General features: G+C 44.8%; 1 protein-coding gene across 1 annotated transcript in view; it reads right to left on the reverse strand.

The window, feature by feature from the left end:
* The window catches only part of ADTRP (androgen dependent TFPI regulating protein), a 77,680-nt gene extending 59,641 nt beyond the window's left edge, over positions 1–18,039 (reverse strand). Inside the window, exon 1 of the mRNA XM_063098223.1 lies at positions 17,888–18,039. Coding sequence (XP_062954293.1) covers positions 17,888–18,039 — 152 coding nt within the window. The remainder of the gene's footprint in view (positions 1–17,887) is intronic.
* Between the last annotated feature and the right edge of the window lie 7,132 nt (positions 18,040–25,171).

The raw sequence follows: 25,171 nt of genomic DNA on the forward strand, positions 1-25,171 counted from the left end.
GATGAGTTACTAATAGATCTGCAAGATAACCAGCGCCACTTTAGACAAGCCCAAGTACAAAATGGCACCGTCCACCTCCTTCCCTCTCCTCCCGCATTCTCTTTTACAAGAAGCCTCACAGTTTCAGAGAAAATGAAACTTTCAGCATTTCCACATGTGCAGAACTCTCCATTCCCATGACCTAACTCAATCCCCACCCTGGAATTACATCACCCAGCTCTTGGTGCCAACATACCTATATAAGCTCTACCACCCCCACACCTGGTGCTGTCCCTCATGTTCAGGGCAGTCCAGGGCTGTCCTCCATTGTGAGCACAGCCCGGCAGCTTTCTTCCTTTAATAAACCTTGAACGGTACCCGGCATCTTGGCTCACTTTCTTTCATTATGGTGCTGAAACCCGGGAAGGGTTTTGGCTGACCTTGTGGACGATCCCCTCTCTCTTGGGGAGACTGGCCCTCAGCCACCCTTCCAGCACCTGCTGAAACTGGGTGCATCTGGGACTCTCTCCTTTTGCCATTTCAGACCAATGCATCCAACACTGGCCTCAATTCAGGGTGAGTCAGTGGGTCTGTCCAGCCTACTTGTACAGTTCCCCCGACTACTCTAAGACTTTAGTCTCTATGAAGCCCAGGTGCCTGGCCAAGGGAACTCTTCTCATGCCCCCCAGCTATTGGAGGACACTCTTCTAGCTGGTTGGTGGCTTTTCTCTTGAAAAGAAGGTGGGCACCAAAGGGCATGCCCTTTGCTGGCACCCTTCTACCAGGACTGACTGCCCTTTCTCACTCTCCATGGGATCCTCATGATCCAAACCTCCATGCTCTATACCCTTGGGCTGTCTCCCGGCCAATTTCTTGGCCTCCAGGGAGACATTGAACCTAAACATCCCGTCCCATCCTATTTTCTACTGTACTCCATGCTCAACACCTCTGGGCTGACTCCTGGCCAATTTCTCAGCCTCCCGGGAGACATTAAACATAAACGTACTATACTCTGTGCTCTATGCCTCTGGGCCTTCTCCTGGCCAACTTCTCGGCCTCCAGGGAGACATTAAAACTCAAGTGCCTCATTACAATGGATCCCAGTGGCCACAAGATGGCACTCGATTTAGACACTCACTGAAATGGCAAAAGCTGTAGAGATTCCTTGTTCAGGCCTTCTCCTATTTCTGAACGTTCTTCTCTCTGTCAAAACTGTCCTATGTCTCAAATTCTCCTAGCTCATGCTCAACCTCCCCTTCCAGATTTGGATCAATCTCCTGATCCGTCAGCCCTCCACATTTCTCTCTCTTCCCCACACCTGGCCTCCAGATGCTCGTCCTCAGCCCAACTCCTTCCCTTCTCCCCTTTCATCAGGTAATAACCCCGCCTCAGCTCCAGCTTTTTATAACCCTTCCGTGAAGTGGCTGGCATGGAAGGAATTGTCTGAGTCCATGTACAGGGAGCAGGTCTGGATGGCGGCTCAGGTACATGCTCAAAATAATAGGTGGCCTGTGGGAGCCTTTGCTGTTCCTTGCACGGACTCAAATTGAGACTACTGGGCTGGCCACGGGGATCGGGATCTCCAGGATAACATGATCACGCACTTGATTTATGGCCTCCAAAAGGCTACTCACAAGTCAGTCAATTATGACAAGCTTAGAGAGATCACACAGAGATCCACTAAAAATCCCAACGAGTTCCTAACCCACCTCTCTGAGGCTTTACATGAATACAGATGTATAGACCCAAACTCCCCTGCAGGCATGGCCCTCTTACACCCTCACTTCATTACCCAATCAGCCCCCGATATTTGAAAAAACTATAAAAGAGATCAGGACAAATACCAGCTCCTGGCTAATGCCATCCAAGGCTCATATACTCTAAAGCTGGCTGCCTCAAGGGGCAAGCCACCTGACAACTGCTTCTAATGTGGTCAGCTGAGCCACTCAGCATGGGCCTGTCATAACCCATCCTCACTACAAATGGCCAGGTCACTGGGGGATTGATTGTGCCACTCACCAGAGAGGGAGTGGCCCAGTACCCAACCTATAGCCTTTGGCTTCATGGCCATCCCTACCAGAGGTTCTCGGCTTTGCCCAGGAGGAGGACTGATGATGCCCAGGGCCTGAGGCCCCCATGGAGATCACCACACATGAGCCCAGGGTAACTCTCCTTGTAGCAGGTAAGCTGATCTCTTTTGTCATTGATACAGGGGCCATTTACTCTACCCTTTCTGAGTATGCAGGAAAACAACCCCATCATCTATCATAATAGTAGGGGTCATGGGATCAGAATACCACCCACAGATCACTCAAGCCCTTTCCTACACCCTATATCACACCCAATTCACACACAAATTATTAATAATGCCTCTATGCCCAGCCCCCTTACTAGGATGGGACATCCTTTTCAAATTCAAAGATACCCTTACCCTAAACACCTCAACTCCAGCTACAATACTCCTGTTACAGGCTGCACCCAGACCTGGCCCCTGAGGCTTCCACCTTCCCCTCCCCTTCAGACAAGATTAATCCCTAGTATGGGAAGTTTCTTCTCCCTCCATTGCTACATACCTTTCCCCTATCCTTGTTAAGTTGCAGAACCCCTCTTTGTTCCCTAATGTCCCGCAGTACCCCATCGCTAACAAACACCTAATAGGCTTAAAACCCATCATACACAAACTCCTTTCTTCTCATCTCTCACAGCCTACCCACAAGCCTAAGGGCTCATACCATTTAGTACAGGACTTATCCTGACACGTGCCATTCCCAACAACTCACTTGGACAGTACTACCTCAGGGGTTTCAGGATAGACCCCACTTCTTCAGCCAGGTCTTAGCTCAAGACTTGTCTGAACATCCCCCAACCTCTAGCACTTTAATACAATATGTGGATGACCTCCTCCTTTGTAGCCCCTCCTATGAGGATTCACAGGCCCACACTGTTGCTCTCCTTAATTGCCTGGCCTCCAGGGGATATCCAGTGTCCCTAGCAAGACCCGAATTTCTTCTCCTTCAGTTCAAGAGTCTAATTTCTGAACTCCCTACTCCTACTACAAATGGTGAAATCCTTTCTTTCTTGGGGCTTGCAGGGCATCTTCACCTATAGATTCCTAACTTTGGCGTTGCTAGCAAAGCCACTTTATGGGGCGGCCAAAGGGGATTCTACCATTCCTTTAAATCCCACAAAGCACATTCATTCTCCCTTGCAGTGATTAAAACCACTCTCCTCCCAGCTCCAGCTCTCTCTCTCTCCCAAACCTATCTCATCCTTTTATCCTATACATCACCAAAGCCCAAAGATTGGCAGTCAGGGTTTTGGGACGAAAGGCAGGAGATATTTTCTCCCTGGTTGCATATCTCTCTAAACAACTAGACACCACAGCTCGAGAATGGGCCCCTGTTTATGGGCCTTGGTGGCAGCAGCCCTTTTAGCACAAGAAAGCTCTAAACTAACTTTTAGACAACAAACAGTCAAGACCTTCTTAGCCATAAGGCCAAGTCAATTCTCTCCCTTTCCTGCCTACAACTTATTCACCTTACTTTCATTGAAAACTCCCAGTTCTCCTTTAAACCTTGCCCTCCCTTAAAATCCAGCCACTCTCATCCCAAAACACTCATGACCCTTAGAACACAATTGCACGGAGGCTTTAGAACTCTTTCTCAATCCCTTTTCACACATCTCCCCGCATCCCATTATGTGGTTCATAGATGGGAGCGCCACCTCCATGCGTGCCCCCCAGGCAGGTTATGCCACAGTAAACCTAACACAAGCTATTGAGGCTGCACAACTCCCAAAGGAGGTTGGGGTTATCCACTGCAGAGGACACCAAGCCTCCAATGACCCCATAGGCCAAGGAAACAAATTGGTGGATCTAAAAGCAAAACAGGCTGCTCAATCACCAGCCCCCACTCTTCCTCTCCTGCTCAGGTCCTTCTCATGGCCCCTACACCCTTATCCCAATACACACCCCAAGAAATACAACACCCCCAACAGTTGGGAGCACAGAGAAAGGACAACTGGTATACTCTCTCCTGTCACTATGTCCTCCCTACCACACAAGCTGAACAAATCTCTTTAGATTTCCATAATTCAGTCCATATAGGCTATGAACTCCTACTGTGCCTTCTTCAGCCCTTATATTACTCTCCGCACAAAAGGACATGCTATCTTCTAACATTAGTAGACACCTTTTCAGGTTGGATTGAGGCTTTTCCCTGCACTTCAGAGGATGCTACAGCAGTAACACATGCTCTCACCTCAGAAATCATCCCTCATTTTGGCCTCCCCACCAGTCACTTACTCGCCCGTGGCCTGCTCCCTGCAAGCCCCACAGGCCTCAGCCCCCTCGAACTTATGTACGGTAGACCCTTCACTCTCACACCTCTCCCTTCCAGCTCATTGCCTTTAGGCCAGTATCTCCCTACTCTTTCACTCACTAGGAATCTTCTTAGGGAACAGGCCAACCTTCTATTACCTCATCCTTTCCCCACCATCCCCTCAGACTTTAAACTCAGCCCAGGACAGCAAGTGTATATTAAAACCCGAATGCCAAAGCCACTCTCACCATGCTGGAAAGGGCCTTATACAGTACTTCTCACCACCCACAGAGCAGTAAAAGTACTAAGAAAGGCCCCTTGGTATCACTTATCCTTGGTAAAACTAGCACCTGAGACTTTACCCCAAAATCTGTTAACATCAAGCCAGAGGGGTCCCTCTCCTCAGCCCCCGACCTGACATCTCACACTTCGTCCAGTTTAGGACCCACAAAACTGAAAATCTCCAGGACCTTCGCTCTTCCCCCAATCCCAGAAGGACGATCTTTCCCCCGGCGATTATCCTCTCTCTCTTGCAGGCCGCTCACGTCCTTCGTACAAGAGCTACTATTATACTATCTGTTCTAGTACTTGCTACAGGATTGGCAGCAGCTGCCCCAGGACAGTGTAACATTATAGGAAGATCCCTCCTGGCCCTCCTTTTCCTCCTATCAGTAGGATACTTCTTAGCAATGTCATTGTGGCAATGTGCCCTTTAAATTCTTTTGGCTCCCTAACCCTTTGCATCCTTCCCTTGTTTTTCCTCCTATCTCAATGCTCCGCCTTACCTGGAACATGGAGATTCCAGGTCTGCAGGGACGATGCAGTCCTCAGTGAATCAGACTGGTCCCCGAGTGACTCATGTGTCTCCCACTTCACGAGAAACTTTTTGTGGCCACCCCCTCCCTGTCAATGCAGCCTGCACTGTTTCCACACATGTCTCTTCACTTTCCTCTAATGTCACCTCAGTGGGGAATGTCAGCGTTGTGCGGGACCTGCCCACACTCTGCCTCACTGACACCAAACGCTGCCACTCACTTACCCCTCCTTATCCATGCCCTAAAACTGGAATATATCTCCTTTGTAAAACTACGTTATCCTGTTGCCTGCCCCCCAATGCGATTTCTTTCACATTCTTTTGGCTCATCCCTGGCATCACCCTCCAGACAGATGAAGGGATGGAGACGGGACTGGGACTAACTTTGGGCCTCCCTCGGGAAGTGCCCCCGCTCCCGTAGGGCACTAATTGTACCTTTTAATTGGGGCAGGGATCCTTCCTGCAACTGGGGCTGGCATAGCGGGCCCTGCTACTGCCTCTCAATTCTATCAAAAGCTCTCAGAAGAACTAAGCATAGATAACATCTCCTCCCTCCAGTGACAGGCCACCTCACTTGCGATAGTCACTTTACAGAACTGTCAGGCCCTTGACTTTCTTATAGCCAAGAAGGAAGGCACTCACTTCTTCTTGGGAGAGGAATGCTGTCATTATGTAAATGAGTCCAAGGTGATCCAAAACAACTTAAGCCATTTCACTGAACCCTTGGATACCTCGGCTTAGGCTCCTACTAGGACCCCTAACTGTGCCTCATCCTACATTTTGGTCCCTGTCTCTTTTGGTGTTCCTCTAATTTCCTGCAGGAACATATGCAGGCTTTCATGAACCAAAAGGTCGCCAAATTGTTCCTGTGAGGAGGATATCAGCCCCTCAGCATCAGTGACCCTTCCCCAGAGGAACACAGCCTCCCCACATGAAACCACTACCCCGCCACCTAATTGTTTTACCCGCCAACATAAATCTTTTATTTTTTCCATATCTTCGCCCATCTTCATCAGGAAGTAGCTCCAGAAGAATGAGACCTCTGCCCTTTTTCCCTTTTTCCTATACTTAAAAGGCAGGAATAATAGATCTGCAACATAACCAGCGCCACTTTAGACAAGCCCAAGTACAAAATGGCACCGTCCACCTCTTCCCCGCCCCTCCCCCATTCTCTTTTACAAGAAACCTCACAGTTTCAGAGAAAATGAAACTTTTGGTGTTTCCACATGCGCAGAACTTTTCCATTCCCATGACCTAACTCAATCCCCACCCTGGAATTACATTTCCCAGCTCTTGGTGCCAACATACTATATAAGCTCTACCACCCCCACACCGGGTGCTGTCCCCCTTTCAGGGCAGCCCTGGGCTGCCTGCTCCTTTGAGCACAGCCTGGCAGATTTTCTTCCTTTAATACAGCTTGAATGGTACCCGGCATCTTGGCTCACTTTCTTTCATTACTAAGTACTGTGAGGTCCCTCTGAGATCAGGTGAAAGAGAAGCTGAGTCCTTTTCATCGTTGCCCTTCTCACTATTTTGCACAATCCCATGGCTTATAACTTAAGTCCTGGTGGGTCACAACAATACAGACTTTGGGTTGGTTTTGAGTTAGGCTGCATCAGAATCTATCCTAATCCTTGAAAGCTCTGGATTGGCATAAGAGGGGCAGTCTGGACTCTGCTCCTAGGGTATGAGTCAGGCAAGTTCTGGAGCTTACGAGCTGGGCTAGTGATTGATTGAGCTGACTGTTGGGGAGCAATCTCTGAGGTCTAGAGTCTAGGGAAGATCTATCAAAGTTGGCCTCGTGCCACTCCCTGGGCTGAGGAGGTGGGCAGGAGAGAATGCAGAGGTGGACTTGGCCAGCGCTACTCCCAGCTGGCTCCTCAGACCAGTGGCACCACATCCCCTGGGAGCTTGTTAGAAATGCGGGACCTCAGCCTCACTCCAGACTATACTATCAGAATCTCTGGAAATGCGCTCCAGGAGTTTGTTTTATAACATGCTCTCCTGGTGATCTTTATATAGGCTACAGGTCTAGAACCACTGGATTAGACATAATTTTAGCATTCAAAAATCTTGCTAAATACCAAAGCTATCATAGCTGACTTTTATTCATTATTTGTTATGTAGCAGGCACTGAACTAAGCTTTTCATTCTCATAACAACCTTACGAGGTAAGCCCCTACCACTATTTTACAGATGAGGAAACTGAGGCATAGACTGATTGAAAAAACAATTATCAGATCTCTAAGAACAGTTCAGATAAAGCATTGTGGGAGATCAGAAGAGAGTTGATTATCTCCAGGTGGGAGAATTAAAAGCAACTTCAAAAATACCAATGCCTGATCCCCACTCCCAGAGATTCTAAGTTCATGGGTCTGGGGGTGCAACCTAGGCTTTGGGATTTTTTAAATCCTCCTGGGTGGTTCTAATCATGGGTAGCTGAGGTTGAGAGCCACCTGCTTAGAGGAACTTCTATTTGGAAATTCAGACGTGGCCTTCTCAAGACTGGTGGGGCTGGGGAGATCCAGGTGGCTGAACCCTGTGGTGGGACAGGATTGCTGGAGAGAGAGAGAAAGAGAGGAGAGAGGGGAGCAGAGAGAAATAGCAAGCACGTGCTGGGGAAGGGTCTTCATCCACGGGATGGGAGGGGGAAGGGGGCCGCAAAGGCAGCAAGGAATGACCAGGTGGTAGAAAACCAGGACTGGACAAGCACCCCATGGCCCCTAAAGCAGGAGACAGCTTCACCCTGGAAGACGGTGTTGCAGAGGGGAATTGGGCAATCGTTTAAATGTCATGAAAGGGTTGCCACCCCAGCACCTATCACTATTGTTGATGCTTTCAACATTGCACCCTTAAGGGCTGCAGAATTTGGACATGCTCTCATTTGCACAAGGATGTGAGAAGTCGCCTCCTCCCCCGCTCTGGCCCCAGCAGCTCTTGCCTCGCCCCTGGTTTCACTTCCAGCTGCTGTAGTTAGGAAATGCAGGCAGGGGGTGGTGGCCCAGGGAACAGGCCTGCACTGTCTATCAGCACAGCAATTAATCATGTCCCCTCCCTGGGGAGGGACCACCCCCACCCAGCAGTGAAGTCCACGTGACCCGCTTTCCTAGGGTGAGCGCTTCCTAGAGTCACAGTGAGTCAACCTTGTCCTGACTTTCCCTTGTCGTTCCTAGTCACAGAATGTGGAAATCGGGTTGGAGAAAAGAATGTACTACTAAGATCCTCTGGGGCTCCTTTATTAATACACCTGTGCTTCACACCGCAGGCTTGCCAATCACCTCTCCCCCTCCGTGCCCAGCTCACAGGTGATTTCACAGGCCTGTGTCACACTGGCATCTTCAGATGCCAACTGTGTGTGCTGGGCCCCCTTGTCCCCATTGATTTTACTCAACACAGACCTGTCATCATCTGTATCAACAAGAAATATTTGTGGAGCCCCCACTCAGGTGTTCAGGAGAGAGGTGCCAGCTATAGCCAAGAGAAAGAACCAGAGAGAGCCAAAGCATGAAGAAGTCACTGGGGCAGAGCTGGAGGGCGAGAGGGTGAGAAGCCACGAGCTCTAGGGGAGGCTTTGGGAGGGCATCCCTCAAGGACAGATTTTGATCAGCTCCTCCAACCGGGCAATGTCTGCTTATTCTCCAAGAACAGTGCTGTGTGATATTGATAAAACATGCACAGAATGAACAAATGAGGGGGAAAATAAATGTTAGCTGTTATGGGCTGAACTGTGTCCTCCCCAAAGTCACACGTTGAAGCCCTAACTCCCAATACCTCACAATGTGACTGTATTTGGAGATAGGGCCTTTGAAGAGGTGATTAAGTTGAAATGAGGTTATTAGAAAGGGACCTGATCCAATCTGACTGGTGTCCTCCTAAGAAGAGATGACACAGACACACACAGAGGGACGAACACATGGGAACACATGGAGACGTCGGCATCAGCAAGCCAAGGAGAGAGGCCTCAGGAGAAACCAACCCTACCTTCATCCCAGACTTTCAGCTTCTAGAACAGTGAGAGAATATATTTCTGATGTTTAAGCCCCCCAGAGTGTGGTACTTTGCTGTGGCAGCCTTAGCAAACTATACAACAGCATTAAAATACAATAGCAACAACTGGTCGTTTTTTAAGAATCTTACAAAAAAAATCACTGTCATTTACATTTCTCAACTATTTTGGCTGCACAGGACAGCAGACTTTATGTTATTTTCTTGTTCAGAGTTTCTTTCAGAGCTGCCGTTGCTCTCTGATTTATCTTTTCTACCAGTTCTCCCCTAATTCTGTTCCCAGTGAGTGCCTTTTCCTGAAATGCTGTTATTCTAAATTTGTTAGCTGTCTTTCGTTTCTGTTGCAAGCTCACCAACTTACCACCTGTGACAGAGGTGAATTTTCATTATTTTGTAACTAATGCAACTTAAGAAACCGTAGCTAAAGGCTCTTTCATTTTTACATGCACGTGTCTTCACCAATCCACAAAAATCTTGAAATCATGGAAACTTAGCCTCTCTAAGTCACCAAGTTTATTTTCTCGCCTTTAAGCCAGAACCCTCTTAAAACTACCCCAGGAAATGAGAATTTTTTCTATTTAAAAAGATAATTCCAGAGGGGGAGATTCCACAAGTTTCCTGAGCAAGACATCACAACTCTTACTGGATGACTCAAGTGATCCCACGCCCAGCCCAGGACCGTGTGCCTGACTCAGCTGGCCCGGGACTTTCTTATTACTTTCCTTCTAAATGACACAATACCTGCCATGGAAGCCTATTCCAGAATAAAATGGCTAATGAGGACTCACTGTGCTGAGTGGTGGTGGCCAGGGTGGTGGCGTTTGTGGCAGGTAGAAGGGGCCCATGCCATGTGTATCTGTATTCATATGCAATATATTATTTCAATCATCATTCATGTGCATTTAGCTTAAGCAAGAAACAGATAAAAGAATAAGAAACAACACGGGAGAAGAAATAATGTGAAGAATGCAATTTGGAATATTAGGGAGAAAAGATAAGACCGAGGACTCGGAGGGACGGGTTGGGGAGCGTCTGGGGATGCTTGGCTGGGGTTGCGCAGCTGATGGCCGCAGCTCCAGCCCTGCAGTAGGGAGGCTGGGGGTAGAGCATCTCACGGGTGGGATGGGCTTCCCCAGAATGTGGGTCATAGCAGTTACAACCATGTTCTGGTCATTCATTCACTCAATCAACGTTCACGGAGGGCTGGTGGGGTACCAGTTGTATTAGATGTCATACAGGCCAGGATAGGCTCTGTGTTAATATGCCTTTATTAGGACTTTTTTTTTTTTAAGTAGAAAAAGAAGAAGAGGGAGAAGGGGGGACACATTTCCTGAACGTTTGTGTTTACTGTCTTACATGACGTAGGCCAGGTTCCATGGGAAACAGAACGTGAGATTCCCAGATGTTCCTGCAGGCTGCTCACTGAGGAATGCTTTCAGAACATCTATGGGATAGGCAGGGAGGGAGCAGAATTGGTGAGGAGGCGGAGAGCTGCACAGTTCTGTGGAATCAACTGATCCCTTGAGAAACTTTGGAGCTGAGCTGGCCCTTCAGGGTTGTCCTGGAGCAGGGCCTTTGCATCAACCACTCACTGGATGCAGCAAGCCCAGGGAGGGACTGAATCTTGGTTGAGGCAACTACTTTTGCTAAGGGCGACTCCAGGAGGGGAGCTCCACTGTGAGCGATCAGCAGCCAGCAGTCCCTTGTCCTGGAAGCCGGGGAGTGAGAACCTCAGTGCTGGGGCGGTGGGAAGATCGGGCTGCCTCACCAGGGTACCCGCTACCCACGAGGAAACTGAGGCACAGAGGAGTTAGGTAACTCACTCAAGGTCACACAGCAAGTGAGCACAGAACCAGTGTCCTGGCTCCGGAAGCAAGGCTGGCAATCACTAATCACTACTGTGTGTGTGAAGAACCAACAAAACGCTGTCATGCTCAGTAAATTACAGCTATTTTATTTTGGGTGCTGGTGGTGACGGTTCCCATAGTTCTCTCAGCCCTTATGCTTTCAGATATCGGAGGGCTAAAAATGGTGGCCTTATGCATCTTTGTGAGCCCAAAACTGTCAACTGTATTTACAATTCCGTTGAGTGTAAGAGCTCCTCTGATTAATATATTAATCTGATAATGAAAATTAAGAGTGTCTGCCAACTATTGAAGTGGGTGCTGTGGTATAAATAGAACCCCATCCTCTCACTGTTCATGGGCTGCCTTGGAATTTGGACCAATGGAGGGTCTCCCAGGACCTCGCTTCCCCTAGTCCTGTGTCACCATCCCTGAGGACCTATGTGATGATGTCTCTGTTGTTGTCACCAGGAAAGCTTGAGGGTAATGAGGTCGGAGCTGCCCGAGGCTCGGACACTTTATGAAGAGGGGAGGGAAAGGTCCTGCCTCTGTTGGTGAAGGGGGTGTGGGGCACATGGGGAGGGAGGCCACTCAGAATCTCCCCTTGAGATCCCATTTCTAAAGGAAGAATGTTCATTTTTACTTTTTTTTTCTCCACTTTAAATTCTTTACTATGCAGATAATAATTGTATAATATTACATACTTACATATGTAAATGTAATATATACATGTGATTATGTAATTATATAATATATATTACATTAGTGTAATGTATTACCTATTTTTATTTTTATTTATTTATTTATATTTTTAACTTTTATTTTGTTGATATACATTGTGGTTGATTATTGTTGCCCCTTACCAAAACCCCCCTCCCTCCTCCCTCTCCTCCCTCCCCCACAACAATGTCCTTTCTGTTTGCTTGTCTATCAACTTCAAGTAATTGTGATTGTTATATCTTCTTCCCCCCCCCCCCCCCCGGTTTTTTTTTTTGTGTGTGTGTGTGTGAATTTATTTATTTATTTTTAGCTCCCACCAATAAGTGAGAACATGTGGTATTTCTCTTCCTGTGCCTGACTTGTTTCACTTAATATAATTCTCTCAAGGTCCATCCATGTTGTTGCAAGTGGCAGTATTTCATTCGTTTTTATAGCTGAGTAGTATTCCATTGTGTAGATGTACCACATTTTCTGTATCCACTCATCCAATGATGGACATTTGGGCTGGTTCCAGCTCTTGGCTATTGTAAAGAGTGCTGCAAAGAACATTGGGGAACAGGTATACCTTCGACTTGATGATTTCCATTCCTCTGGGTATGTTCCCAACAGTGGGATAGCTGGGTCGTATGGTAGATCTATCTGCAATGGTTTGAGGAACCTCCATACCATTTTCCATAGAGGCTGCACCATTTTGCAGTCCCACCAACAATGTATGAGAGTTCCTTTTCCTCCGCAACCTCGCCAGCATTTATCGTTCAGAGTCTTTTGGATTTTAGCCATCCTAACTGGGGTGAGATGGTATCTCAGTGTGGTTTTAATTTGCATTTCCCAGATGCTGAGTGATGTTGAGCATTTTTTCATATGTCTGTTGGCCATTTGTATATCTTCCTTAGAGAAATGCCTACTTAGCTCTTTAGCCCATTTTTTAATTGGGTTGCTTGTTTTTTTCTTGTAAAGTTGTTTGAGTTCCTTATATATTCTGGATATTAATCCTTTGTCAGATGTATATTTTGCAAATATTTTCTGCCACTCTGTTGGTTGTCTTTTAACTCTGTTAATTGTTTCTTTTGCTGTGCAGAAGCTTTTTAGTTTGATATAATTCCATTTGTTTATTTTTGGTTGCCCATGCTTTTGGGGTCATATTCATGAAGTCTGTGCCCAGTCCTATTTCCTGAAGTGTTTCTCCTATGTTTTCTTTAAGAAGTTTTATTGTTTCAGGGTGTATATTTAAATCCTTAATCCATTTTGAGTTGATTTTAGTATATGGTGAGAGGTATGGGTCTAGTTTCATTCTCCTGCATATGGATATCCAGTTATCCCAGCACCATTGGCTGAAGAGGCAGTCCCTTCCCCAGTGAATAGGCTTGGTGCCTTTGTCAAAGATCAGATGGAAGTAAGTGTGTGGGTTGATTTCTGGATTCTCTATTCTATTCCATTGATCAGTGTGTCTGTTTTTATGCCAGTACCATACTGTTTTGGTTATTATAGCTTTGTAGTATAGCTTAAAGTTGGGTAGTGTTATGCCTCCAGCTTTATTTTTTTTGCTCAACATTGCTTTGGCTACGTGTGGTCTTTTATTATTCCATATAAATGTCTGGATAGTTCTTTCCATTTCCGAGAAAAATGTCTTTGGAATTTTGATGGGGATTGCATTGAATTTGTATATCACTTTGGGTAGTATGGACATTTTCACTATGTTGATTCTTCCAATCCAAGAGCATGGGACATCTTTCCATCTTCTTGTATCCTCTCTAATTTCTCTCAGCAGTGGTTTATAGTTCTCATTATAGAGATTTTTCACCTCCTTGGTTAACTCAATTCCTAAGTATTTTATTTTTTTTGGTGGTTATTGTAAATGGGCAGGCTTTCTTGATTTCTCTTTCTGCATGTTCACTATTGGAGAATAGAAATGCTACTGATTTTTGTGTGTTGATTTTGTATCCTGCTACTATGATGAAATCATTTATCAACTCCAAGAGTTTTTTTGTAGAGGCTTTAGGCTGTTCGATATATAGGATCATGTCATCTGCAAACAGGGACAGTTTGACTTCATCTTTTCCAATCTGGATGCCCTTTATTTCCTTCTCTTCTCTGATTGCTCTGGCTAGTACTTCCAACACTATGTTGAATAGGAGTGGTGAGAGTGGGCATCCTTGTCTAGTTCCTGTTCTTAAAGGAAAAGCTTTCAGCTTTTCCCCATTCAGGATGATATTGGCAGTGGGTTTATCATATATGGCTTTAATTATGTTGAGATACTTTCCATCTATACCTAACTTATAGAGGGTCTTTGTCATGAATGAGTGTTGAATTTTATCAAATGCTTTTTCAGCATCTATAGAGATGATCATATGGTCCTTGTGTTTGACTTTATTAATATGGTGTATCACATTTATTGATTTGCATATGTTGAACCAACCTTGCATCTAGAATGTTTATTTTTAAAAAGAGGAAACCCCAACCAACTGAATGAATGTTGTAGCTGAATGTCCCCTGACATCCCCTGCCCCCAACTCATATTCTCTGAGGTCAGGGATGGTCTCTGGATGGGAGTGGAGTGGATGGAGAGGAGGGGACTCACCATTTGTGGAGAAGCCAGGCACTGGCTGGCCTGAGCCAACCTGAGTAGCCTGAGGATGTCCAGGGAACCGCCTTCGGTTCCACACCCAGCTTCTGGGGCTTCCCCTTTGGTGGGACTCTCTGCTCTGCTTTGGCCTGTGAACCCCACCGCCAGGGCCACCCCAGTGCCTCGAGCACCCAAGGGACAGCTATGCCAGGGCAGCAGCGGCTCAGCAGTGGGCCTGCTCCAGCTGGGCAGATGGAGCATGCAGACACAGGAACCACAGGGGCAGTGGGTGACCCTGTCGGGGTCCATCACCCGCTAGCCCTGGTGCCCAGTGAGGACACCTGCGTTCCACTAGTCACCCTCCCCATGGCACCACCTCTACTCAATGGGGAGGTGACTGGACACTTGTCCTGACCCTCCTCTCCTCTCTCTACCAGCCACTGCTCACACCAAGCTGATGCTATTCTGAGCACCTCCTGCCTGGCAGATCATGGCCACCCAGTGGTTAAGTACTGTTTTTATTTCTGTTTGAAGACGTGGAAGTGGAAGATATAAAGAAGGACCTAGCCTGGGGTCACAGAGCCCATAAGTGGTGGAGCTGAGGTACCATCCCAGAGGGCCAGGCCCCAGAGTGGGCCAGTGTAACCACCTGGCTACACTGCCTCTTCCTCTCAACAGGGAAATGGCTGCCACTTCCCTGCAGTCATTGGGCAGGGACTCATATCTCCCCTCTCCTTCCTTTACTCTTCTTAGTCAGGAATTGGACTCCCTGGGCAGTTCTCAGTGGCAGCTCAACTAGTGCCACCCATCCCAGGGGAGCTCCCCAGTGTTGCCCCATTTCTCTTCTCTTTGGATCCCTGGGAGGGAATTCAGGAGGCATCAGGGCAATGCTCAGAATGCCGACTAACACAAGGTGGGCTTTGCTCTTAAAAAGGGGACATAACTGATACTCAGCAAAGTAGAAATTAAAGCTTTTTAAGAGGAGGGGTGTAAATTTTGGGGAAAGCAGACTTCATCAAGCTGAGGTAAAATAAATATGAGTGTTATAGCAAGTTACGAGACCTTTATGACTTAATAAATGTAGCCATCAACTAATTAATTGTCAGTTAACACTAATTAATCATTAGAAAACACAACCATTAATCACTTATGAGACCTCGAGAGCTAGAAATTTTAAGGCCCAACATTTCACCTCAAGTATTTCAAAGGCTATTTAAACTCTATCCTTAAATTGATCTTCTGAAATACACTCAACCCATTTGCCTGTTGGGAAACATTTCATTAGGTCACACTTTCAATGACATCTAACAGCACACAAAGGCAATTGCCGTGGGTAAGCCCCTCTCTGTTCATTTACAAGGGCCAGAAGATGGGCAAGAGCTACATTGCTCAGGAATGTGGAAAATGCTGAGATCAAGTCAACTCAACGAGCAAGTCTCCAAGTTCTTACTACGCAGGTACTTTGTGTCTGCTACCATGGCCAATGCAATGTAGAACAGTAGGCCGCTAGGGTTGGCAAGTTGTCACAACTTCTGGTTTTGAGCCATCTAGAGTCTGATTGAAATGTTAAGGCTCCCATGGCGGGGGGAGGGAGTTAGAAAACAATACTGTGCATAAATAAGCAGAGACTGAGAGGGGCTGTAAAAAGTCAGAGAAAGGAAAAATAAACTTGGGCTGCAGCTGGTCAGCAAAGATTCTGGAGAGAATATGGGATTTCAGGTGGTCTATGAAAGAAGCAAAGTGGTAGAGAGAGGCAAATGAACCTTTCTCTTGAGGATAGGGAAAATGTGTGTAGAAAGTGGGAGTAGGAAGCCTGGGGACCAATAGTGGTGAGACATAGGACTTTCTGCAGAAGACACCAGCCTTCCTGGCAAGAGGGGGACCCAAAGGCTGGGTCAGCAGGGGGCCTCTTAAATCAGGAGTTGGGACTGGCTGTGGAAGGCGGGAGGGAGCCACTGTGGTTTCTTGAGCAGCAGACCACCCTCTGCAAGCCAGATCATATTAAAAAACAAAACAAAACCAACCACAGTGCTTTGGGAAGGTTAATCTGGAATCTGAGTGGTAGGTGGAGGGATTAGATAAGGAGGGGACATAAAGAGGTGATGTGGTCATTCAGTGAGTAAGGGCCTGGAATGGGAAAGGCAGACTGGGATGGAGGAATGAACCAAGCAAAAGGAAACTCTAATAGGATTTGGTGGCCGATTAGCCAGGGAAGCAAAAATGGGATTAACACTAGGAAACGATAGTATCTTCGACAAGATGAGAGTTTTTTTCCACTCTTAGAAAATAAGAGCTCATGGGCATGTAAGAGAGTTAAAGTCAGGGAGCTGATTTATGGGAGTAGTTGATAAATCTACTCTCAACCACACTTCGTGTGAGGTAGGACATCCATCCTGGAATTGGGATTTGATTAGAATGTCAATCCTGGCTACAGACTCCCCCTCTTTCAATTGAACATTTTTAATGTAAAACTACTAGAGATGCATCCCTTAGCTTTTTTACTCTGTTACTCTTAGTTCTACCAAAGGATTTTCATTGTTTTGTTTTGTTTTCTTTTTTTTTTTTTTTCCATAAAATTCTGTGATGGAAATGAGCAGTCACCTTGATATTTTCAAACACACTGTGGCTGCATTCAGAGCTCAGGTTTTCCAAGCTGCAGTGAAGAGACGGGCAAGTGGCCAGCTCATAGGAAACAGCCCGTCCAGCCTCTCTCATTTGGATTTGCCTGAATTTCCATCTCCTAAGCATTTCAGTGCCACTTTTTCTCCCCGTGCATCTTCTCTGCTTGCCAAATGATCATTATGATTCCCAAAGATCGAAATATTTTGTCCACTTTCTGAAATCAGATGTGTATATGGCACCATGTATTTTAGCCAGAAACCTCAAACATGAATCTGCATCCCCAAAGGATGCTTCATTTTTACCTTTTAACTTTAAAAATATATATATTTTTTAACATGTTCCCAAAATATTTTTTGAACAATCTGTTTTCATCCCATTCATTCACACTTCATTCATTGGGACATGGACTGTCAGGTTAGGAAGACAAGAGGAGATTAAGTCATAAGATTGGTTTTTAAATTGTTGAAAATGTGTATTTGCCATTCGGTTGGGTGATTTGTCCTTTAAGGTGGAGACAGAACCTATAAAAAATTAAAGTGGGGGCTAAACATGGCAATATGTGTTTGCTTTTCTTAGATAAATCTGTTAGCCTGCGTGTGCTGTAAAATGTCATTATTCCTCCATTGAAAATTCCACTTCCTACACAACATACAGCACTCTGCCTCCCCTTTACAGACTTCCCCAAGCAAAGTTCAGAATCCCTCCTGCATCTGGAGTCAGTCCCATGGTGAAGCCATTAGTTTGCCTTTCCATTTGGGCTCATCTGAGAAGACTTCCAAGATGAGATTCTTTTAAAAAGACCATTTAACAATTAGCCAACACGAAAATGTAGCTATAGATAACTTCCAGATTGGGTTTCTCAGAGCAAATTGTTAAGTAAAAGAGAAAGCCAAAACTCACCATGAAGAAGGAAGACAAAATATGGAATTTTGTATTTAGTAAGATCCAAAGGTGATATGTATAGAAGCACTGTCACTACAAAGAAATAGATTGGGTCTTGGTATGGCCATATGGACTTAACAGATTAAAGAGCATCAAGTACCTCCACCGTCCACAACGTAGAACGGTTTTGAGTTTCTCGTTATTCTTTATTTGTTCTTGGGTGTAATAACTGAGGAAAATATACCAGCTCAAAACAAGGAAGTGGTATATGCCTGCAGAAGTCTTTGTCATGGCTGGCTCTGACCAGGGCACTACAAATGTCTCAACTCACTTTCCTCTTGGGTCCCTCAGTGGGTCACAGTTGAGGTTTCAAGCAGGCCGGAGAGCTGTAAATCACACTCCTCTAGGATTGAGAGTTCCAGCACTGTGCTGATTTTGCCTCTCTCTTTGGCTCCTTCTCCTGATAAACTTGGCAAACAGGATTATTGCTAGTTTTCAGATGCCTGCATTTATATAATGATAGATCATCTGTAGATTTGTATATGTTTCAACACTGAGGCTTTGAGGAGGGCAGAGCACGATGCAAGAACTGTACTTTGCACTATTTGACTGCGGCACTGGGGCAGGGACATGGGTAAGGACGTTGTGATGAAATACCAGCAGAATCTAACAAAATACTGTCATAGCCATATTCTCTTTTCTTTTCATTCAGACATAATAAGGAAGCTGCGATAACATCTTTTTGTGGAATATACTAACATTTATAAAGCAAATCTACTTCACAGAGCCTAGTTTCCAAAGTTCTGTAGTTTCAGGTATAACCTAACCTTTTAAAATTACACATAGAAATGTTAAGCTTGCAAAAGACAGGAAACTTTCTCCAGGCTAAAGTCTCTGTTGTGGGTATAGAATTGTAACACAGCAAAGTTGCTGGCTCAAGGACAGATGCCCTTGAGAGCAGGCTAACCTACTGATTGATATGTTAAGAAAGTTGCTTTATTGTGATGTAAAAATACTGAGGAAACTGCTGTAGGAAAACACAGTATTTGCTAAGAACAAGCTTTTGTTAGTGGATGGACTTAACCTTTTGCAAATTGCATTATGGAATGTCACTTTGTTATTTCACTGATGTTACCAGCTTCTATTGTTAAACTGTACTTAGCCTAACTCCACCTATCTTGCTTTTCTGTAACTTTCTGGTTTGGAAAATAAATACTGAGACAGAACCCCAGTTCTGTGTTAATTTCCCAAGGAGGAATGCCTCTCTCCTGAGGGTTCTGGGAAGTTAACCCCTTCAGGGTGTCTCACGGCTCAGAAGAAACGGGCTTTGAGTAATCCTTCTTGCATCTCCGTTACCCAAGGGAAGAGAGGTGACAAATCCATATGAGGCAAAGCAACACCTTTTGAGAGAATGAGGAGCAGGTTGATAAACCAGTAGGGGAGGATCATGGGTGTGTTTAGGGCATAAAGATAGGTAAGTTGAAAAGAAAAGCGTTTTTTAATCTTTCCTCTGAGGTCTCTGAGGCCCTTTGAAGTCTGAAACAACCTTTGATCCTCAAGGGAGCAGCTCCAAGGGTTTCTTTTTAAGTTTTGGTTCCCTATGCCCTAGAGAACCAAGGGTTACCCAGGCTGTTCCAGACACTTCATTTGCATAGGCATTTCTGTGCCTTGGGAGTGAAAAGGCATAGGAGGAGATCTGCGGCCATGACCCCAATGTACCTGAGTTTTGACATTGCTGGGAAAGGGTAGGGGTCTCTGCACTGCTGTGGAGGGCATGAGATATGGTTGGGCTGGGCAGAGTGCATGCAGAAGGGAACTGAGGAAGAGCTGGAGAGCACTTTGTGATATCACCAGCTTCTTCCCTGGGTAACTGACTGAGAGGACTGAGTAAATCTCCCAGAGATATGCAGTTATGCAAGTCTGTAGTTGGTGCTGTTTGACAATTTAACCATGGCTTACAAGTACTCGGAGAAAGAACTGCCCACTGAACTTGAACAAAACAAGAACAAAAACCAACCCACTTCCTAAGAGTCAATGGACTCCAAACATCAGGAATTATAGATGGGAGGAAGGTTCCCATTGAGCCCGTGCTTGAAGGTCTGCATGGTAACCGTGTCTTAGTCTGTTGGGGCTGCTATAACAAAATACCATAGACTGGGTGGGTGGCTTACAAACAGCAGAAGTTTAATCCTCACCGTTCTGGAGGCTGGAAGTCCGAGATCAAGGTGCCAGCAGATTCAGCATCTTGTGAGGGCCACTTTCTGGTTCATAGATGGTGACTTCTCACTGTGTTCTCACATGGTAGAAGGAACAAAGAAGCTCCCTTAGGCTTCTTTTATAAGAGCACTAACCCCATTCATCAGGGCTCTGTCCTAGTGAGCTAATCAGGACTCCCCAAAGTCTCACCTCCTAACAACATCAGCTTGGGGGTTAGGATTCAAGATATGAATTTGGGGGGAACATTCAGTCCATAGCAAACCGCTCCCCAAAGCGAAGGTGATCCAGGAAATGCATGACATAAAACCCTGTACAAAACTCCATGACTGCTATGGGTCAGATGTATCCCCCCAAAGTTCATGTATTGGACACTTGATCCCCATTGTAACAATGTTAATAGAGTGGGAAATACAATTACAATATTTGAAGGGTGGGGCCTTTAAGAGGTGATTGGATTGCAAGGATTGAGCTCTTATGAATGGATTAATCCATTTATGGAGTAATGAGTCGTCATGGGTGTGGCTCTGATGGCTTTATAATGAGAACAAGTGAGAAGGTTCGTTCTCTGGCCATTCCAGCTATAGAGTCACCACCAAGAAGGCCCTCACCGGACCTTGGTTTTCCCAGCCTCCAAACTGTAAGAAATAAATTTTATTTTTTAAATAAATTATCCAGTTTCAGGTATTCTGTTCTAAGTAACAGAAACAGATTAATACAATGGGTTAGGCTAAAATTGCAAATAATGATATCAGCTAATACCTTTACAGTACTTACTATGTGCCAGTCATTGTTCCAAGTGCTATATACATATTAACTCATGTAACACTCTAATCACCACTGTGAAGTAAGTACTGTTATGATCCTCATTTTGACATGAGGAAACTGAAGCTCAGGCTGCTAGAAGGATGTGTTCAACAGCTAGTAAGAGGCAGAGCTGCAGCAAGGACTCTTAACCAGCGCACCTGACTGTGGGGACACAATGTTTGCTCTGTGGGCCCTCATGCACCCTTTGCAATATTTCCCCCTCCCTGCTGATTCCCTTTTATTTCTCTATTTTTCCATCAGAAAATTCTCTCAGAAAAGAATCAGATATATTTTAAAATTTGTACCTATGAGTTATTGTGCTATGTCTCCCAGGCTGTTTTTATTTTAAATCTAATTGTAGATTTTGAGGTTTTATCCCTGTGCACAAGATCTTGAGCATAAGTCTGCAGATGGGTAAGGATCAAGGCAAAGGTGAGAAATGAGGGGACGACAAAGACCCAGATCTCTGAAATGTGTATGTCCAAATGTAGAGATTGGTCTTTCACCCCCAAGGCTTTTTCCTCCTGCATTAGCCTCAATACCTACAGATGAGATGGCTCATAAATATTAATGCAATTATTTAAATTTATTTATAAGAGGTTCAATGTCTGACATTGTAATCCAATTAATTATAGCATTTTAAAAAATTACATAGACTATATCTATATGAGGATTTATATAGCGAAACTATGTAATTTCTTGATTTAATATCTACATTTTCTTATAAAACTTTCCACAAAAGTGTTGCCTATAGGAAACTCTACATTGTGACAATATCTACATCATAATTTGTGTCCCTGGTTGAATGACCAGATAAATTTTCATGAAGCACGAGCTGCCCAGTTAGCTCATTTGGTTAGAGTGTGGTGCTAATAACACCAAGGTCACGGGTTCTGATCCCCTTACCAGCCAGCAGCACCCCCTCAAAATTATAAAATTTTCATGAAACAGTTTGGCCATCTGTTCTCCACCATGAGGCCAGGTAGAGCTTTGGGAACAACCAGTGTCACCAGTTAGCTACATAATATTGCAAACCAATACATGCTAAGTCTGCTGTCTGCCTGTCTTTCTCCTCCTCCAAGTATTTGGAGGCCTCAGGTCACATCAAGGAGAAATGGGAGAAAATTCTTCACTGACAAAAAAAATCTGAAAAAATTTAACTTTTTTACGTAGAAAATATTACAAATTTAAAATAAGCATATTTTGTACTTTGATTTGAACATTGCACAGAAAACCTGATTACTAAAAAGTGATGTTCTTTGAAACTCTCTTCCCTCTGGGAGTCTGGAGCACCATTCTTTAATTTTACAAGTACTTATTGAACAGCTAATGTTTGCCAGAAACTTTCAACCCCTGGGGATTTCCCAAGGAATAAGAGAGATCCAATCCCTGCCCTCATGGTGTTTATATTCTAGCAGGGGAGACAGACATTAAACAACAGGAAAATCAGATGTTAATTTATAACTATGGTAACTTCTGTGAAGGACAAACGGAGCAGACTTAGTAGAGGGGATAATAGTATCAGACCTGGGCTGGTTAGGAAGTCAGGGACTGGCCCTTAAAAAGCCATGTGTGTGCAGGGGTGGTCCTCCCAACACCCCAACATGCTCTGACTACCCTTCTCAGTCTGTTTTGCAAGTCCTCTTCCTCCACCAGCAACTTACATGTTGGTATTTCCCAGGAAGCTGGTCCACTCACTGCTCATCTCACACTATACACTCGCCCTAGTGATTCTACTCACCATCACATTTTCTACCATGGCCTGACATTTATGACCACAAATTTTATAACTCTAGTCCAGGCCCTCTTCCCATCTCCACCAGTCTTCAAACATATCTTCAACTACCTGTTGCTGGACATCTCCTGAATGAGTCAGACACACCTCACACTGAATATGTCTAAAACGAACTCATTACCTTCCCCCAAACCTGGTTCTTCTTGTCTATTCTCTGTCTTATGACGATGGTCTCACCATCTACCTGGGAGGCTTTCTTGTCTCCTCTCACCCCTCTACTCCCCAAATCTAATTAACCATCCAAATCCTTATGACTTCATTTCCCAAGTCAGGCTTAAATCAGTCCCTTTCTTTCCCCCTTTCTACACTTGCCCTGGTTCCAGTCGTCTTCATCTCTTGCCAGTACCATGGCGACTGTCTCCTCACTGGTTTTTCCTGATTCTAGTTTTATCTCCCAACTCTGTTCTTTACAAGAATCAGGGGGTGATTCTCTCTGAAATGCCACATCTCTTCCTGGCTTATGTCCCTTTACTATGTCAATATCACCTACATTGTAACATCTATGTTTCATAACTTTTATAAACTGACCACTCCCACCAGAGTTTGGTACTCTCTAGCTCAACTCTTGTTTCATACTTGATGTTACTCCAACACCATCAAATTGACAAAGCTTCCCACCCACACCTGGCTGTGTTGCACCTCTCACTGTCTTTGCTCCTACTGCCTCCTCTCAGCACGTCTTTGGTTATTTCATAACCATCATCCAAAATGCAGCTCAGCAGTTTTCTGCACCAGTAGCAACTCCCAAACCTCTTCTCAGCCAGGCTATACAAAATAATCCCTCACATTTTCCTTAATACCCCATGCATCTCTGCAAATTGCATGATGATTAGGAATTAATGTTATTTATGTGCCATTACCTCCTAGGGTTCAGAGATGATGTGTTTGAATTCCTAGAGCTTAGAATAGTGCTGTGTTTGCAGTAAGTACTTAATAAGTTTCAGTTAAATAAGAAAACAAATAACCAGATTAAAAAATGAGCAAAGAACCTAAATAGACATTTCTCAAAAGAAGATATACAAATGACTAACAGGTATATGAAAAAATGCTCAACATCACTAATCATCAGGGAAGTGCAATTTAAAATCACCTGTCAGAATGGCTATTATCAAAAAGACAAAAAGAAAATAAGTATTGGTGAGGATATGGAGAAAGGGAACCCCGGTACACTGTTGGTGGGAATGTAAATTAGGATGGCCATTATGGAAAACAGTATGGTGGTTCCTAAAAAAAGCTAAAAATAGTACTACCATATGAACTAACAATCCCACTACTAAGTATATATCTAAAGAAAATGAAATGAGTATGTTGAACAGATGTCCGCTCTCCCATGTTCACGGCAGCCTTATTTACGATAGCCCAGGCATGGGTCAACCGAAGTGTCCACTGACGGACGAACGAGCGAAGAAAATGTGGTGTGTACACACAGTCTTAAAAAAGAAGGAAATCCTGTCATTGGTGACAACATGGGTGAACCTAGAGGATGTTGTCAAGCACGATGATCCAGGCATGGAAAGACAAATACTGCACGATCTCACTTATATGCAGAATCTAAAACAGCTGAACTCATAGAAGCAGAGAGTAGAACGGTGGTTACTATGGATTGGGGGCAGTGATGGGAATGGGAGTTAGGGGATGATGGTCAAAACCCACAAAGTTTTACTTACACAGGAGGAATAAGTTCAAGAGATTCTTGTGCAGCCTGGTGACTATGGTTAATAACTATGTATTGCACACTCGAAAATGGCTGAGAGTAGATTTTAAGTGTTCTTACCACAAAAAAAATAAGTGTGTGAGGTAATGCATACGTGGATTAGCTTGATTTAGCCATTTCACAATGCATACATGTTTCAAAACATCATTCAGTACACCATAAATGTATACAATTTTATTTGCCAATTTAAAATAATAATAATAATAAAAATAGCTGTTAAATAAATGAATATGTGAGTACCAGGCACTCCAGTCTAGTGGAGTGCGGAAAGGGGGATGCGGAGGGAGTTTAGGGATAACTGGGGGGATAATTGGGTGGGGGCAGGGGGTATAATCACAATTTGTAGTAGCGGACACGCTGCCGGTCTGGCCATCACATCTTAGGCATGACGAGTGGTGACAATTTGCTCAATACCCCATGAATATTCATAACCAATAAAAAAATTAAAAATAAATCAGTCTCATTCATTAAAACATCCTATGTTCAAAGCATTCACTTGCTGGGTTTTGGGGAGGAGGGAAAATACTAAGATGAGTAAAACGTAGTGTAAGCCCTGGAGGAACTCACAGCCAAGTGGCAAAGACAGATACATAAACAAAAAATCATAGCAAGATGTGATAAGTGCTCTAATAGAGGAACGCATAAAGTACTAATGGAGCCTAAATTATCCTGCACATTATTCTGTCATTCTAAATATGCAGAAGATTGAGCTAAAGATAAATGCATTGAGTGAATCATGGGAAACTCCAGACACCATGTGGGAGAAGAGAAGGATTAATCTCACTGAGTCAACAGTTTTGCCCTGTAGAGATGGAACTCATTCTAGGCCAGTCATTGAGTGATGAGGTCCACAGACGAAGGCAGGAAACCTGGACTGAGTCTGAGTCTGTCCA

Source organism: Cynocephalus volans, chromosome 5 (assembly GCF_027409185.1).
Source record: "Cynocephalus volans isolate mCynVol1 chromosome 5, mCynVol1.pri, whole genome shotgun sequence".
NCBI lineage: Eukaryota > Metazoa > Chordata > Mammalia > Dermoptera > Cynocephalidae > Cynocephalus > Cynocephalus volans.